Source organism: Ochotona princeps, chromosome 15 (assembly GCF_030435755.1).
Source record: "Ochotona princeps isolate mOchPri1 chromosome 15, mOchPri1.hap1, whole genome shotgun sequence".
Classification (NCBI taxonomy): Eukaryota; Metazoa; Chordata; class Mammalia; order Lagomorpha; family Ochotonidae; genus Ochotona; species Ochotona princeps.
The window spans coordinates 34,189,008-34,208,138 of NC_080846.1; the positions used below are offsets into that span (position 1 = coordinate 34,189,008).

The following is a 19,131-nucleotide window of genomic DNA, read 5'->3' on the forward strand; positions in this document are numbered from 1 at the left end:
TTGGTAACCAATGCTGAATGTACTATTTCTTTACGCATTTAACACATTGAACATGGATATTCGGATTCTTCTAGTGCAGCCTTCTTCTTAATAGAGATATGTTGCCTCACTTTCCCCATAAACAGCTCATGTTCTCTCCTTTTTCTCTCCAAACTCTTTACTCTATTTTTTTTAGTGATAAGGGCTTTGAGGGACTCTTGCCCTTTCTATGAGATGTACTGTTTAGGCAGTAATTAAGCCCAATAGACCGTAATTGCTTTGAATTTAGAGACACATATTATGAAGCAGGATAGTGAGTCTCATTAACCAGGATTGCATTCTTTGCCACGGGAATGGAAACTTGGCTGCTGTGCCTGAGCCTCAGGCTGCAACGACAGAATCAAAGGAACATCCCGTCAGTCATCCTGCATGTTCTCCCCACATTGCCTTTCAAGAATCATAGCAATTAGAAAAGACATCTCCACAGAAGTAAAAGCATATCTGCAAACGTTCAATGTTGATTTTATGGCCTTGATTTTTGTCAAATTTCATTTATGTTCACCTGTATCTCTTGAAGAATAGACATTCCAGCAGTTGGGGACCTATAAAAGTCATACATTTATAACTATTTTCGAAAAGATTAATTTACTTTCATTGGAAAGGCAGATTTACAAAGAGAAGGAGAGACAGAGAAAGATAACCCATCCACTGTTTCACTTCCCAAATGACTGCAATGCCTGGAGTTGGGCTGATCTGGAGCAGGAGCTACTTCTAGATGTCTCAAATAGGTGCAGGGTTCCAAGGCTTTGGACCATCCTCTGCTTCTTTCCCAGGCCATAGCAGGGAGCAGGAAGGGAAGTGGAGCAGCCGGGACATGAACCAGTGCCCATATAGGATGCTGGCACTTGAAGGTGGAAGTTTAGCCAATCGAACCATGTGTCAGCCCATATAATAATATTCTTGTGATCACTCAGTCGCCATGTTTCACCCTGTAACATTTTTGTAGGTTTCTAATTGTAATGTCAGATGTTTAATATTTTAAATTATTTGTTATCTGATAATAAAGCAAAATGTATGATTTGATAATAGGTAACTTTTTATATGTCTGAATGGTTCAATGAGGATCTATCAGTTGGATGAGTCAGACATGGTGACTTTGTAGGGCCTATGACTCAAATTATCTATAAATGCATTTATTCTTTTACAGAATATATTTGTAGTATTGTAGGAATCACTTTCTACCTTTACCTGATAAGATACATGACCAGTTCTCATAACCCTGAGTAATACATTAAGGAACCAAGAGAATGGAATTCTTTGGGTTTAGCTCAGAGATTGAAGAAATGAACAATATGTCTAAGTAGAGAATCTCACTGAGCAACCACAATGTTACTTGTGCCTGTGACAACATGTTCCCAGTTCATGTTCATCAGTTATAAAGTTCCCAAGATGTGATTTTGTGTTTAGTTAATGGTTCAGAAAAACCAGACATTTGAGAGGTACTCTCCTTACCTAGCCGTAACTCCCAATAAGAACAGTGTTTATGAAAGTCACCCCTCTTCAACTATCTTGCCATCTTATTGCCACATTTTAAAATAAATCTACTTAATTTCTTCAAAACTATTTCTGTTTTTTAATGGCCTTATTAGGAAAAGTTTACAATAGAGTAACTAACTACCAGGAAAGCGAATACTTCTACCACATTGAATTAGAAACCTCGATAGAGGAATACTTGGATAGCCTGCTATAACTTTTCATTTCTAAATCCAGCTATTGTCTTCAACACACAAAATGCTATTCTCTCTTACTCTTTAACAAAATTTGGTATTGTCTTATTTAGATAGGTAGTTTTAAATACCTTTTATATAAAGAGAAATTTTAAGAATTAGTTGACATTTCATTAATAAGACATTTCAAAAGTAAAAGAATTAGGTTACAAAATTTAGAAATTAATTGATGCTTATATTTTGGAGGCATGAATTTGGTCCAGTGTCTGAGTGTCAACGAAAAGGTTGCATCAGTGAATTTGTAAAAGTATCTTAGATTTAAGTAAAATATGTTCTTTTGTCAGTTAAGGTAATATCAAGGTGCTGCACATTTGAACATATTTGAACTTGCAACATTGAGATTTTTAAACCCAAGTCTAATACACAATGATGTACAGAACTATATTTTTCATCAGATGCTCAGACTTACGTAGATTGAGCTGATCCATTGTTACCTTATTTTAATATCTTCTGTTACAAACGCATTTGTCTGTATTTCTGCTCTGTAGGAGACAGTTCCTTTGGTCCCGGGTCGAGATCTTGATTGGGATGAAGAGATGGCAAAAGCCCAATCACATGACTGTGTTCCTGTTCATTCAGAACACCCACTCTATATTCTTTATACGTCTGGAACCACAGGATTGCCTAAGGTATTCATTTCCTTGGGGATGTTAACTGTAACAGCAGATTTCCTTTAGCACCAAGAATATTTGACTGGTAGCTGAAAGCACTTACAGATTGCATATTGAAGCTTATATGTAGTTTTTGAGCAGCTTAAAAAATGCTTAGTTTTAAATATAGAAAATGTCCACTAACTTCACGGTCAAATACCTTGCCCTTATTTATTCCAAAATCATCCCAAAAACCTAGCAGTGTACTACGGTTTTAGTAGGCTACTGATTTAATGCACACTGGATTAAATAGTACTTGGCTTAATAAAATTATATATTTTCAATGAAGTATTTGCACTTTTAAATTGATATACAGTTTTTATATAGTATGGAATTGATTTTTTTCATTTGGGGTAATTCAGTTCTTTATTATTAATGCACATTTGAGAAGTGGCCTAGACATTGTGAACAAGAAGCAGTTTATCCCCAGCGTTGACTGTTTGATTTACAGCACAGAAGATATTCAGACAGCTTTAAATCTGTTTACCGTGAAAGGTGTTTTCACAAAGCAAGGTTAAAAGCACCAGTGTTCATGGATGTGTCAGCGCTTGGCAAGCACTACTTCCTGGTATCTCCAAATAACAGCGCTTCTTCATCCAACTTCATTAGAACTTACATTATCTTCCTTATTCATCTTTGTTAGAGAGTTCAATATTCATACTACATAGGATTTTAGTGCAGGAATGGACTTTGATGATTACTTGCAGTATTAAAGGCCTCTCTATTACTATGAATTATCTGTTCCAAAGGAGTTTTGAAAACACTCTTAATCTCAAAGTGATGGCTCTTTTAATAAGTTTGTAAGAAAGAAATTTAAGACACTTCTAAAGAAATTTGCCTGTGGATTGGAACACATTTGGTGGTGGAATATATTCTCACTGTAGGAAGAGACTCTGGTTTACAGTTTTGGTCTGTCACCATATTGTATATAACATGAGCACCAAATGATGTTTTATTGAATACATAGAAAATGTGTGTGTGTGTGTATAAATGTGAATTGGATATATATGACTTTTTATTTGAAAAATAAGCATTCCTTCACATTTATGACTTACATGTATGTGAGGAGTTCAAATGATCTGCTGTTCCTAAGTGCAGACTCTCCCTTTTGTAATTCTGAATTGTCTATCAGCCACACAAGGCCATCTGAGCATTGCCTATCAAACTAGAGACTCAGCGAAGTTATAATCTAATATAAAACACATCAACTGGAGACAGTATGACCTAATGAAATAAAACAACCTAAAAATCCCACCAACCATTTTAACTGCTTAAAACTCAAAGGAGTCTTAAAACCACTTGTAACACCTTAAGACTTTAAACTACTCTAAAATTGACTGTAACCTGGGTTAAGATCTGTATGGGAGAATAGCTTGTAAGAAATTCAAAGCAGAATCATCGAGTTTAAGTAGAAATAAAAATATGCAGAGCATCATGTTGACAAGCAGGGGCTTCAAATAAGGAAGGGTCCCAGCTATGCCAGATTTCTCTGGGTCAGGAAATGCTTTTTTAAATTTGTTTCAGCATTCAAATGAAGATCCTTGAAGTGTCTGTTACCTTCATTTTTCTGCATAAAGTATCACCCCAAATATAATTTGTCTTAAAAATAGGAGACTACTTTAGCTGAGCACTTTTGTGTTCCTGCTTAGTTTGATCCCATGTGTACTGAACGTTCAGTGTGTCCTAGAACAGTTAAAATGAAGATTGAACACCATGGTGCCTCTCGTCTGATGTGGTCAGATATCTGTGAGCTCAGGTGAGGTAAAGCTAATTGTGATCCACTTATTAGAACCTTTTAGGATGTTTAGGAATTTTCTTAGGATAGCACACTTTGTGGGGAGAAATCCAATATGGTTCCAGAGGACAACTGAGGCAGAGGAAGAGACCACGGCTTTCAAGTTGAGAATGTAGGATGGTGATTTGAAGAGAGAGTGAAGTAAAAATACAGGAGAATGATTTGGGGCTGAGGAAACTGGAATATCTTGAAAATAAAGAGTATTTCATAATAGTCCTGGTAAAATGGAAGTATTTGTGTGTAAAAGAGCTCTGGAATCCACATGTACTTTTCTATGAGCTACATGAAGATACTCTGTATTGTCTCTGATGTATCTTTTTGTGGAAGCACTAACATGGAGGAGCTCAGTCAGTAGCTGAAAGAAGGAGCACAGGAACTCCTGGGCAGAACATAGACCTTTTTTAAGATTTGTTTTTATTGGAAAATGAGATATACAGAGCGGAGGAGATAGACGTCAGTGGTAATCACTTATGGAGTGCAGTACTTGCAGAATGACAAAATAACACAGTCATCTTACAGTATCCGTCAAAATACTTCTGTTTTCCCTCCAATAGACTTTAGAACTTCAGTTATTTTGAACTTGTATCTTACCAACAAGCTTTTATACCAACAAGCTTTTTTAGATTTATTCTGTACATAATAGTTTTGGTTTTATTGATACCATCGTGGTTTTTCTAAGGACTCAGAATTTACCTCATAGTTTGAGCTGTGGCATCAGTGTTAGCATTTGGCCTTGGTGAGGCCTCAGACTGTTCAAAGGTCCCTTGGGTCTCCAGTCAGTGCCTCAGGCTCCTCTGAGTTCCTTAGACTCCTCTTTATTCTGTGAACAGGAGTATAAAGAGCTTTAATGGAATCTGACATTTTGTTGGTATCTCCAGAATCGATGTAAAGAAAAAAATGAACATACATACATTAATGCAATATTATGCTTTAAATTGCATGTTATCATGTACTTGGTTTTCTTGATATTAATCTTTACTTGAAAATAATGTGAACTCATTTGATATTAAAATTTTTATTTGTTGGCACATGGAAGACACACAAAAAGTTGCAAAGCCACAGGAATAAGATTATTGTTGATGTATTATATATATATATTTTTAAAAGAGATCATAATTTTTTTCCTGTCTCTGGTGCCAATCATAATTTTGTGTTATATTTTTGCTCAATTTCAACATGTAGCTCACATTTCTTTGTGTTTTTTTAGTTTAACGGGATTAAAATACATACACTCACACGACAGGATTTCAAAAAGTTCCTTAGAAATGCAAAATTAAATTGATTTATTTTGGTATAAACAATTTTGAGATCTGTAGTATGGTTTTGCAAAACTACATGTGAAAATGATGAGTTTCAAAAATTTTCACTATTTTGAAGCATGGCCATATATATACATATATAAATAAATGATTCATAATTAGGATATACCTGTGAACATGGAAATATGTTTACCTGCACACAGGTGTGTATTTGCATGTGTGCATGACTATGCTGCATGTGTTCAAGTCTTGCTTACACAGAAGGTGCTAAGACTCATTTTTAGAAGACATAGTTTTGTCATGTACTCCAAATTTTTCTTGACTCAATATTGAGATTTGCCATTCGGGTTTTTATAGATCATTCAGTGCAAACACATGTGTGCAATTTTACATTGAGGCGTCCCACACTTTTAATCTTACCACACACCTCAGTCCTCCTCCTTGCTCTGTAATGGCTATCATTTCTTTTTATTATAGTAACATGCCTGCATACAATTGATATTGCCATGTTTTTTCTTGGGTGACAAATAACTATGCTTTAATATGTATAGATTGTTTTTAAAATACTATATGTATTAGAATTTATCTTTTCTATTTATGGGGTAGAGATCATTCTCATTTCTCTTTTTGTTGCATAGAATGTTATTCTGATCCATAGATTTTTTTCAATTTCTCCAGGAGACATTGTAGCTTTGTGATTGATCTTACCTAAAATCCTGGAACAGCATATCAATATCTGTATCTATATATCTATATGTGCTATGTTATAGACATGGATGTGTGTGTATGTTGAGAGTGAGAGAATGAGTTATAACATGTGATTACTTTTAAGGTAGGTAGAATTCAATTACACACAAAGTAATATAGAGATTTAATGGCTAAAGTGCATCAAGCTGATGTTTTCTATTGAATAAGTGTTTTTGCCTCATACACAATATTTCAGCTAGAATCTTTAAATTCCGCATTTAGTTTCTGATTTACTTTATTTAGGATATGATAATTTGCATTTTTGAGAACTAAGTATATGCTTTCAGAACCTGAACACGATTAGTTTTTTATTTTACTTATCTGGAACATATGGCTATAAAGAAATAAACATGATGTTTTAGTTAGAATAATTTATAAAAACAAATATTTTCAAAACATGTATTTGCTTTTTCAGCATTTAAACTTGTCACGAATATCTGGTAGCACAACATAAAAGCATGTACTTTTATTCTATACCATGTCGAACTCAAAAATTTGAAAAGCGTATCATTGAAAACTTTGGGAAAGTATTCAAGGCTGGTTTCTGATCTGAATGGAAGATTGATGTTTTACTGAAATTTTTATACTTGCCTTTTAACAAATTAATGATGACTGGTTGGTAAGGCTCAAAGAAAGGGAAATAAATAATGGCATTTTTCTTCCTTACCGCCATTTTAACTGTTTTTAATGGGAATCATTGATGACAACCTCTAATCATTTTGACTTTCTGCTTTTTGGGTAATACAATTGCAGGGTAGAAAAAAAATTATTAAAGCTAAGGAAATAAGAGTTTCACTAGGAAATTCTAGCCTTTACATTTTAAAAAATGCTTTTTCATGCATTCTAAGTTTCACTTTAAATCAGAATTTTTTATGTGATGGGTTTAAGCATCCATCAATTTATAGAAAATGAAACACTGCTAAATATTTTGAAGAAATATGCATGTGACAGTTGTATTGAAGTTTATTAATCTGTCATTTAAATCGATCTTTCAGGCTTGTACAATCAAATTGCAACTCAGTTGTGGCTGTGTAAGCTTTTCCTACTTTTTTTTTTTTGTCATTTCTAGTCCATGAATTCTACCTTCTGTAATCTGAAGTTTCAGTCCAGCATACAATAGTTACTGATAATAATAAAATTGAAATTCAAAGACAGATTGGGAGAGAGAAAATTCTTTAACATCTTAAATAAAATCATTACTGACATTAAGTTTTACTGTCATAACCACATGCACTGTGTATTATTTATAAAGGAAATACCACTTTTCCTAAAAATAAAACATTTTTAGGAAAGAGGATTGTAAATGATTGCTAGCAAATTTACCAAGATGTTGAGTCCTAGGAAAAGACCTCCACAGAACAAACTAGTTAGCTGGGTTCAAGGAGAACGAAATGGAACACACTGGGGCATGCAGCCGCTCAGAGTATGTTGTCAATTGAGTCTGTGAACCTCATCTGCAGGGGGCTTTGGATTGTTTTTATTCCCAAGGTGATCAAAAGAGCCAATTGCATGTTAAGCGTGTCATGCAACACAGAAGATAGCTTTCAGATGCCATCAAAGCTGAATCTAATATTTGCCAAGAGACCAGATGTTGTCGCTGGTGGATAAAATATGTTCCCCAGCTTGATATTTATGTTTTATTAGTAGTACCTGAGGAGCACAGCAAGTTTAGTAACAGTCAATTTCTTTTTCATTCCCCTGATTCATGTGTTTGAAAGCTGCATAGCTCTGCCAAGAAAATACAATTAATACCACGTTTATTAATTTGGACCATGTTTGTCCTTTTATATAAAACAATTATCTTTTGCATAGAACATCTAATTACTGCGCTGAAAGATCCTTCAAAATGCCCGAGGATGGAACATAGCTTGTATTTAACAGATATTCACCTACACAATTGATTTTTCAGTCCTGTATCTTATTGAGCAGATTATGATTAATACTTAACACACAGCTGTAAATAGAATGTATTACATTTATCACTAGTTCTTACTTGTAATACCTCATAATCAATGTTCAAATATTAATCTCACATATTGAAGTTGAATGTTTTCATTGTTGGGGAAAGAAATCTGAAGGTGTTTTGCCAAAGTGATAAGGCAATAATGTAAGCATGCCTATTGTTTGCCCAAGATACAATGTGAGCAAATCAGTTAGGCTTTGATCCTACTTCGGATTTCTTGTAGAATTCATCAGCAAAGTACTGGTCAAGCCTAATATACTGTGCCCCTATGATCTGTAGTGTAAACTTGCAGTGAGACTCCTGTTAGAATATTACTTGAGTTCCTCCAATTTGCTGTACACTGTTCCTTATAATTTAATGGAATTGATGTTCACATGTTAGTATGTATTTTAGGAAGATAATTATATTTTACATTTCTGTGCTCTTTTAAAAATTGCCATTTTTGTTCTGAAAATACATATTGATCCTGTGCGCCATCATTGGAAAAATACTGTGCATTTTTGAGAAATCATGTATTTAAAAGGTAAAGAGTATTTGAGAATGACACTAATGAATGATTTTCTGTTAATTATTGGAGTATGCAACAATGATTTAATAACGTGAAAGTCAAAGTAATTTGTGGATTATGAAATATAAAGCATCTGAGGCCTGGAGCTGCTAAAGTAGAATGAAGATTGATGATCACCTAATGTACTGTTTATTAATTGACAAATTTACCTTTTCTCTCTTAGGGTGTAGTTAGGCCTACAGGGGGATATGCTGTAATGCTGAACTGGTCAATGTCTTCGATATACGGACTGAAACCTGGAGAGGTAATCATGATTTTAAACTTAAATCACGTGATTTCTCAGGTTAAGATCCATGCCTGTTTGGGGCTAAGCTGTCGCATGCCTGTTCGCACCTCTGCTTCTAATCCAGCTTCCTGCTAATACTATTGGGAGGCAGCAGAGGATGGTTTAAGTATTTTGAGATCCAGTATAATTTGTAGCTTCTACTTTCATCCTTGAACAGCCCTGGGTGTAGTAAGCATTTGGGAGTGAATCAACAAACTGAAGTGTCTCTCTCTCTCATTCACACACTGACTCTTTGAACCTCTGCCACTCAAATATAGACACAAATAAGTTCTACAAAAATATATTCATTTTATCATCTCCTTATTTCCTAGGTGTGGTGGGCAGCCTCTGACTTGGGCTGGGTAGTTGGACATTCCTATATTTGTTATGGACCTCTTCTACATGGGAACACAACAGTTTTATATGAGGTAATACACATTTTATATATACATAAATATATATGTGTGTGCATATATATTTGTTTTTTTTTTTTTGAAAGCTTTTGAGAAGCAGTCCTGAGGGGAAACAGAAAACTTGGGTGTGGACATGAAACCTGTTTATAAAAATATTCTTTGAGTCACAAATATGAGTTAAAGTGAGAGAGGTATTTAATAAACAAAAGTTATGTTGAACTGAAGAGCACAGTAAGTAAAAAATTAAATTCTGAAGAATGTGATAGGATGTCTATCCTTCACAGATTTCTAGGAAATATTGTAAAACTGATTTATCTTAAAATACAGCACATGGATTCGTCTCTTTATGTGCTTGTATTAAGAATTTGCAGAGATATATTACAGCCGTAGTTAAATGATTTCTGATAAAAGCTTTATTGTATAGTGAAGAGAAATAGACTGACCTGTTTTGTAGCTGACTATACAATGGGTTTAAGATTGCAATGCTTGCATTAATTTCACTCCAGTGTAAGATTTCTACATGTTCATTAAAAATTGTCCTTATCTGGCTACTCTGTTTAATTTCAACACTTATATGAAGACTTAGAAACTGTACCCATTAAATTATAGGGGATTATAATATTGGAGCAATAATAGATCTGATAGTGAACTAATTTATTGTTTGAAATGATCTGAAGACATTTTGGGACAAAGTTAACAAGAAAGTAAAGCACAAAAATCGTATTTTTCTATTTGGAATAAAATAAAAGTGCCCCCAAAAGACACATTACCTGTTATGCTCCAACAGATGTACCCTTTTGCTTGTAAGTGTTACCTGGGCTAACCTTATGACTCAGCAGGTTAATGTACTGCTTGTAACACCAGGATCTCATTTTGGAGTTCTAGATCAAGTCTAGAACTTTGCTTCTTGATTCAGCTCATTAATAATATGCCTGGAAAAGCAACAGAAGGAGGTCTAAATACTTGGGCCTTTTCCACCCATTTGAGAGACCATTATTATTGCGTCTAGGCTGTAGCCTGGCCCAGGCCTCCCTGTTGCAGACATTGAGGAAATGAAACATAAGTGGAACAGCTCATTCATATTCATACTCTCTCTCACTGCCTTTCAAATAAATCTTTTTTAAAAAAGGTTTCTAAAAAAAACTTAGAAAAAAAGATTTGTTTTATTTTTGTTGGCAAGTCAGATCTGCAGAGAGAAGTAGAGACAGAAAGACCTTCCACCCACTGGTTCATTTCCCAAGTAGACAGAACTGAGCCAATCTGAAGCCAAAAGCTTCTTCTGATTCTCCCACGTGGGTGCAGAGTTTCAAGGCCTTATTTGGGTCATTCTTTGCTGCTTTCCCAGGCCACTAACAAGGAGCTATATGAGAAGTAGTGTAGCCAGGACATGAACTGGTGCCCTGACGGGATTCCGGTAATACAAGGCAAGGACTTAGCTACTAGACCATTGGGCTGGGGCCCAAATAAATCCTTTAAAATGTGGTTTTCTGCCACATAATGTGAAAAGATATTGCAGAAGACTGTGATGCAATTATTAAACACATGCTTTCACTTTTTTCTTTATGCCTTTGTATCTTGCCAACTTGATATGAACTTGGTTGTTGGTAATAATTACAACATACAATAATCTTGACAAATGTGTTTCATACTGTAGTACTTACAACAGAACAGTTATCTTTTATTAAAGTAATAATTCCTCTTGATGTAAACAAACCGTAACATCAAATATTTACATTGAGTTGTGATATTGCTTCTATAAATGTGACAAAGGCAAAGTTACTGTTGCAAGTATTTATAGTATAAGTATTAGAGTGCTCTTGGAATTGATTGCGATTAGACTTTTACTGTTTCTCAGGTTCATGCAAAATGCAAATGGTTTGTGGGGTTTCGATGTTTGTACTGGAATAATGTGCTTATACTGATTAGTTGAGAATGGTGTAAGATACATTTTTAAGCCTTGCCTCTGTACTCTGATTTCTTTTCTGTAATATTTAAATGTTCTTAATTGTTTGATCACAAAAGAAAGTGTCGTAGATGTTTGCCAAATCCCAGATACCTCAGTTTTAGTTTTTTCTCGACTAAACCTCTTGAAAAATATCTTCTGAGCATACTGTTTAAAATGTGTTTTCTTCTAGTAGCTCTTCACCCCCCCTTTGTGCGACTTCTGTGTATATCACTTTGTTAACACTACCACGACACACGTCACCAGTGACTTCATAAGGGATAGCATCAGGCCCCTCTGTCGGCTGCTGTTACCTTCCCTTGGTGGCAGTCAGCCTTGTTCACCACTTCCTTTGTGTAACTCTCCTTTGGGCTGCACACACTTTTTGCAATGGTTCCTGCTGTTTTCTTTTGCCAAGTGTAACATTTGCTCTCTTTCATTGCTAAGTTGATTTTTACTGTCTCTGAGGACTCAGCTTACATATTGTGATATCCTAAAATTCCTATTCAAGTTGTGGAGTACTTAATGTTCTTCTCCTCCCTCCAGAAATGAATGTCTTTCCTTTGGGATTCTGAGCTATTTCTCGGGACCGTGTTTTGAAATAAAAAGAGCAACCCTCGTCCCTGAATCCTTCTTGTGTCTACTGTCTTGCTTTGCTGTTTGGTTGTTCTATTCCTGGAAATAGATTTGCTTTTTATCTTGATGGTATCAGTATCATGAATGTGATATCATTTTTCAAGATGTTACCTCTAAGTATAATTGGATAAAGAATTTGTCTTATTCTTATAACTACATGTGGGTAAAAAAATGATTGTATATTAAAAAATTTAGTGAAAATTTTTTGTTTCTTAAGGTGGATCATGTAAATGAGCCCAAATTATGCTTATGTACACTTTTTGGCCCTAGGCCTCCATATACTACCTTTTCTGTGGTTCTTGCACATGGCCCTTGCTATACAGCATTTCAACGAGAGAGGTAACTAACATGGACAGAATTCTGGCATTGATTAAATTCTTTCTTCTTCTGTAACTCCACCTTTATTCTGATTATATGACTACAGAATTTTTTTCTGGGCAAGGGTGAGGGGAGTGTTAAGGGATTAACTATCTAGTAGACTAAACGTTTGAACTTAGAGTCTTTGATTTTCTTTGTCTATTTTTTCCTCCTACCCTTCCTCCCTTTCTTCCTCTCCATTTTCCCCTTCTTTCCTTTCTGCTTTGCTTTTCTATGGCTGATTGAAGGATTCTTTACTGCATATATTTAGGTGCCTGCCATCTTACACACACAGTGCTATCATTTTGTAAAGTGAGAGCAAAAAGTGTCATTTCTGTAGTTTAGCATCTTCCAGAAGGTTTGTAAAAGTTGTTTAATAAATAAACCTTTTCTTGAGAGAATTGACAGCATGAACATGTGAAATGCAGAGGTAAATTGCCTGATTAATCAAAATAAAACAAATACTACTAACACAGGGCCAGTAATTGAAAACAAATGGGTATCCACAAAATAACTCTCTGTTCCGGCCCCATTCTAGACTGTTTACAAAATGAGTGCCTAGTGTTGCTAGAAACATTTTATACAGGACAAACAATATTAGAACAAAAAATATACAGTGAACAAAATAAGCTAGCAAATTATTTATGTAGTTCTCATAGCATTACTTTTCTAAAGATATTGTACTCAGCTCAGAACATTCCAAGCTTTGTTTTCCTACCTACCAATATTGCATTTCAGAGTTATAATACAAAGCAAATAGTGAATTGATTTCTGGGACAGTGTTTTTCCTTAGTGTTCAATTGTGATTTAACAAGATTCATCTAAGTTGCTAGGAGAGTTGCAGTTCATGCTGCACCCAGTCATCTAGAATCCAACATCCAGTTCATAAAAGTCTCTTCATCACATGCGGATGGCCCTTGATACTGAGTGAAGGGTTGGGGATAATCCCAGTACCTATGAATCTGTGTCACATAATACAATGTAATTAATCAATAAATTTAAAAAAATTGATCACACACACACAAAAATACACTGAAAAAAAAAATACTGTGTGCACCCTTTCTCCTCAGCAGAGATAACCGAACATAATGTATAATTTAACACACACTTTTAATTCAGCTGAAAATCCCTCATAAATATCTGTAACCATGTTGGTCATTCATTTCAATGTCTAGTTCCATCAATTATCGTAAAACAACCTACATTTCAACTTAGGGAAATGCAATGGATATTTTAAAAAGGTTTTATTTTCTTCTGTAAGATGACTTGAAGTTCTACATATGTGGGGTGCAAATGGATCAGCAATCTGGGTTTTTCTTTTACTATCTTCTTGATGAGTGCCACTTTTGAAAACATGTTCATATTTCTCTCACTCTTGCCCTGTTGCAGCTAAAGGCACTCCTTATCTTCGCTGCTCTGTTTTCTAAGCTACAGCTCACTCTGAAATCCTTTCCAATTAATCCCTTTGACTGTTGTTCTAGTAAGTTTTTTTTTCTAGTATTATTCAGCTTCCCAATAGCATTTATAAAAGTGGAAAATTCATTCTAAATATTTCTTCCGTTATCAGGCACAATGAGCTTATATTGCCTTTCAGTTTTCTAAAGGCTGTCCTACAGAATCTTGGTCCAGTTATCTTTACTTGAAGTTTATCTTATAAGAAAGATGTCAGCCCGACCTCTTTCTCAGGGACGTCCTTCTGTAGCTCTCTCAATCTCATTCGCGTCTCATGGTCTCCTCTCTCCTTGTGTTCTTCCTTGCTAGTCTGTGTCACAGTTACAGGCTCACAAAGCTGCCCAAGAGCCTTTGACGTGCTAGCTTGCTCTTTTTTGTTTTAAACTTGTCTAGAGAAGGAATCATTTCACTTTATTTTTTGCTTGCCATTGATTCTCAGCTCCTAGCTTTTGTCCAAACATGCATTTAGCTTCAAAGAAATACTTGTTAAATAAATGACCTTATAAAGATAATACGGAAAAAAAACTTGATCCATAAATAAAGGCTAGAGGGGAGAAAGTAATTTTGGTTTCCTGTTTCACTAGAAAAAACAAATAATGTTCTGGCTTAATTATTTGAATTGGACATAACACTCTATTCTGGAGGCCAGATTAAAATAACTTGGCAAAGGATGGAAATCAACTCTGGATAATTCAGTCATTTATTCTTGACAGGAAGAAAACGATGTACATTATTAAAGCATATTTGATTCCAATAGATGTAGCCTAGGTAACATTTGGGCAGAACAGATGTTTGGACAACAGTTTTACCGAAGAGGGAGGATAAAACACAAATGATCTTCTAGTTCAAGAACTCCAGCATATGAGAGAATGTAGTAACTTGCTATATGTGAGCATGAACTTGTGTGTTTCAGCCAATGGTGGTTATACACAAATGAGTCCCAGCTCTCTTTTTTATTTAGTATGTGGCCCCTTTCTCTGTCATTTGTAGTGTCAAAACCAGCACAGCTTCTCAAAGGGAAATAAGTCCTTCTCGGCTTTACTGTTCTGCTTTCCTTCGCTGTATACCACCAGGCAAATGTGTCTAATGTACACATATTAGTATCACAGTAGAGCAGTGTATAGATAATAAATCAGCTTGTTGTTCTTCGGCTAAGCTGTTAGTAATTATTCTCATTTATCTAGTTCTGAATTGAGCCACAAGCTAGTTGGTATACTTGATCTTGCTATAACAGTTGCAATAATGGTCTTTTTAGAAGTCCTCAAAGATTGAAGTATTATTTTTCTTTACATTTGTTTACATTCCACAAACTTTGTATTTTATGGCATCAAGCAACTGTCGCTGGTTATTTAATGGGTTCACTAGATTGACCAGGCAGATGGTCCTGTGTTTCAATAATTCAGTAACTAAATTTGTAGAAATGTACTTCTCAGACAACAGATTGTTTAAAGAAAGTATATAGTATCTGTGATTGTGGGTGGTAGTTTAAAAGCCTGGTCACTGGACTGGAAATTTTGATACTGTTATGTCTGTTACTCTGTCTTAATCCATCTATAATTTAATCTTTTTGGGAAGCTATTTTTCTTCATGAACATTAGAATTCCAGTAGAATTCTTTTGGTTTGAATTTCTGTAAACCTCTGTTTTTCTGTAATAAATGACTTGGCAACTTGCTCAGAGTTTTAACTCTGAAATTGACTCCAGTTTCTTAGTGATGCCAATCCTTCACATGTATTTGCTGAAGAAAAGTTTTATTGTATTTCAATGGAACAATTAATGTTTGAGAGGAAGTGTTGCTATTAAGATTGCTGTAGCATTGTTTGTTACGCTTTTCTCTATTACACACTAGCTTCCTTCAGTTTTACTTCAGTTTTCTCACCTATAAGTATCAGCAGTAATAATTGTTTCTTATTTGGCATTCAACTGGATTCTCCATAAAACATCTTCAGAATAGTTCCTAGGATAGAATAGTTCAACATGGATATTGAGAACTACAGTCTTAATTAAAAATGCAAATGATATTTCTCAGAATAGAATTCCAATATGAGTGTCAACCATTCTTCCCCTGTAGTGAAGCCCTTATAATGCTTGGATGTTTGCAAATTCTACATTTCTTGTTTCAAAATATGTCCTTCCAACGCTGAAGTAGTCATAAGAGCACCAGAGGCAGCTCCCTTCGGGGCCTATTAAATCTCTTCTCATGCCAAAGGAGTCAGCCCACAGGATGTGTTGATCTGGCTTCTACCAACTTTGAAGAATGAGTACCAGATATGGAAAATGACCCATGGGCTTGTGCACTCAAAGATCTTTTAAGAGTAGAACTTGTGAGTGAAATAATGACTTTGGCAGCTTTCATAGGTGAATAATAGAGCAAACCTCACGGCTATTATCCAAACATTTATAACTTTATTTTTTGATAGTAGTTATCATTACTAGTTTTTTAAATTGCATGTATATTTTTGAAAATTTCAGGAAGCTAAGTTTGATATTCTTTTATTGAACATTATTTGAAGTCATAGAAGGGAGAGTTTATATAACTCCAACTTTTTTTTGTGTATTTTAAACTATTTACATAAAACAGATAAATCTCATCTGTTTCGTAATGCAAATCTAGGAGCTCAGTGATGCTTCTCACCCGCCCTTCCTCCTGCCCATGTTCCCACCCATCTTCCTCCTCCTCTTTCTTTTTAATAAAATTTTTTACAGTGGTGTATTTTCAGCTTGCTTCATAAACACAGGCTTAACACTCCATTAGATACAGACTTCAGCAAAAACACAAGTAGAAGTGGGGAAAAAAAAAACAGAAAAACAAAAATCCACTGTTCCTTGAGTGTCCACAAAACCTATAAGTGATAATCAAATCTGGAAAAGTTAGATTCACATATAGATTATTTTTGTAATTTGTGATTTTTTTTTAGTTACCACAGATCAGGAAAAGCATGATATTTTTCTTTTTTAGTACTGGCTTATTTCATTAAACAGTACCAAATATAATCGCTTCTGGTTACATCCATTTTTGTTGCAAAAGTTAATTTTCATTCTTCTTAATGGTTGGATTGTAGCCTATCGTGCATAAACACCACATTTTCTTTGTCCATTCATTTGTTGATGGGCATATGGGTTGATGCCATATCTAGCTATTGTGAATTGAGTTGGAATAAACACAGATGTACCAAAAACTCTCATATATGCTGCTCCGATTTTGTTAGTGTAAATTCACAGAAGTGGGATGCCTAAGGCATATGGTATATCCATGTTTTTCCATTTAGATTTATCATTGTGAAAGTGAGTTCTGTATGCTAGTATATTTGTATCTGTCCGGTAATCAAATGTGGCATTTTGTGTGAAACAGGTTTGAAAATTTTACATATAGCACCTACACAAGGATACTTCAGAAAGTTAATGCAAAATGAAATTTAATGATGCATTTATTTTGCTGCAAGCAAATTTTGAAATCCACATATAATTTCTTCAAAATATTTTTTGCTTCCTTCTAGTGAAAAAAAGATACACATGGATTGTAAAATTTCACCAGTGTAAGCATTTGAATCCATTTTTCGGTGAACTTTTTGCAGTACCTTTGTATTATGCAAATGTGTAAATGAGTAATTATCACTTGATATATATGAACTGAAACTTTAAGCCATTTGTATGTTGGAAGTCTCATATTTGAGATTGATGATGAAAAGCTACTTCCACATTTTTGTTAGTTATGTGTGTTTTTAAGTTGTATTTAATTTTTTGTTTGAAAGGAAGAATGACAGAGGGAGAAGATGAGGGAGATGGAGTTGAAGGGACAAGAGAGTACAAGGTAGAATTTCCATTGTTGATTCACTCCCCAAATGGCCACAGCTGCCAGGTCTGTGTCAGGCTGAAGCCAGGAGCCAGGAACAATAACCAGGTTTCGTACATGGGTATCAGGGTCATGAGCAATTGGGTCATCTTCATTCTTTCCCAGGTGCTTTAGCAGGGAGTCAGACAGAGTCATTGGACTAAATATGATTTTCCAGTGTGGGACGCTGGCATTGAAAGCAGTAGTTTAACCAGGTACTTAACAACGCTGGCCTCAGGTTTTATACTTATCACTCCTACCACATCATCCCTGAAGTATTTTCATTGTACAAGCTACCCTCTGTACAATGTGATTTGTGATCTGTGGGAGGGTTTGAGTAGGGACCTTTGAGGTTGTGGCCTTTTCCAGGCTTTGTTTAGTAGTCCATTTGTTATCTGCATTCATGTAGCTTTTTCTTCTCCTTGCTACATTTGCACTTCAGCCTGTGTCAACTTGTTTTTTTAAATTTTTTGCTGTTTTTCTTCTTCTTATGAACATGATTTACTTTTTTCAAGGACAAGGGTTTTGCTTTCTGTTGAACCCAGTATGCTTTTGTTAGCAATTGTACAAAATGGGCAGCATCATTGACATTTTTCCTCTTATGTAATGGAAAGCTATTTTGTAAAAATTTTTTACCTTGGTGAGACAGCAACCTGGTTTTCTTAAAGTATGAAATGAGAAAAATGAGGACTCTGTTCTCTGATTCAGGCTGCATAATTTGGGCTTCTCTTTTGGAAAAGATTATAAAGCTCATGCCAGTATCTTCTTTCGATCTTATATCGATAGTTTGAAGATCTCTGTTTTTGAGTTTAATTTTCCCTGTGTGTGTATCTACATTTGAAGCTGGAGCAAGCAAGTGCAAACGTTGTCATGTTTCCATCAGCAGTATTTTTTTGGTGCTTATTGTGAACATAGCATTCTAGAAACTGATAGGGAACCAGAATAAGTATCGGGCATGGTGCTTTCACTGGAGGATCTAGCAACATAGTTAAGCGACTAGATTGACAGAGCAGAAAGCAACTAAATACAGACACAACCTAATTGGAATTGTCTTATACTGTGCAGAGATGTATTTTTCTTTCTGTAAACTGCAGTAAAAATAGTAATAGTTACTATTGATTACTACATTAGAACCCTTCCAAGCACCATGTAAACAGTTCTTAATTTTAACCACAGACTTGTAAGGTTGACATTTGAGTCCCTCTACTTATAGCCATGGAAACTCTAAGATTATAGACTAATTATAGACTAATTGTACTGCATAATGTATTTGCAGTCAAATTGAGTTGTAGAATACCTGTGCAATAGCTGAAATAAGATGGTCTTATCCTTAGTTTAGGAAAGGACAATGGAAAACTGTTGAATTTCTCAAGATATATGGCTGTCACCACAGCATCAAGGAGGTGATGTTTTAGAAGATGAAATGGGAGTTGAAAAAACCTTTCTGAATTAGAGATTTTTTTTCTGATTTAGTAATTTAAATTTCT

The 19,131-nt window shown here is 34.9% G+C and overlaps 1 protein-coding gene across 4 annotated transcripts in view; it reads left to right on the forward strand.

The window, feature by feature from the left end:
* Window positions 1-19,131, forward strand: part of ACSS3 (acyl-CoA synthetase short chain family member 3) — a 168,204-nt gene that overhangs the window by 72,615 nt on the left and 76,458 nt on the right. For all 4 annotated transcript variants that reach the window (XM_058673280.1, XM_058673278.1, XM_058673279.1 and 1 more), the window contains 3 exons: window positions 2,255-2,395; window positions 8,912-8,992; window positions 9,346-9,441. In XM_058673280.1, coding sequence (XP_058529263.1) covers window positions 2,255-2,395; window positions 8,912-8,992; window positions 9,346-9,441 — 318 coding nt within the window. The remainder of the gene's footprint in view (window positions 1-2,254; window positions 2,396-8,911; window positions 8,993-9,345; window positions 9,442-19,131) is intronic.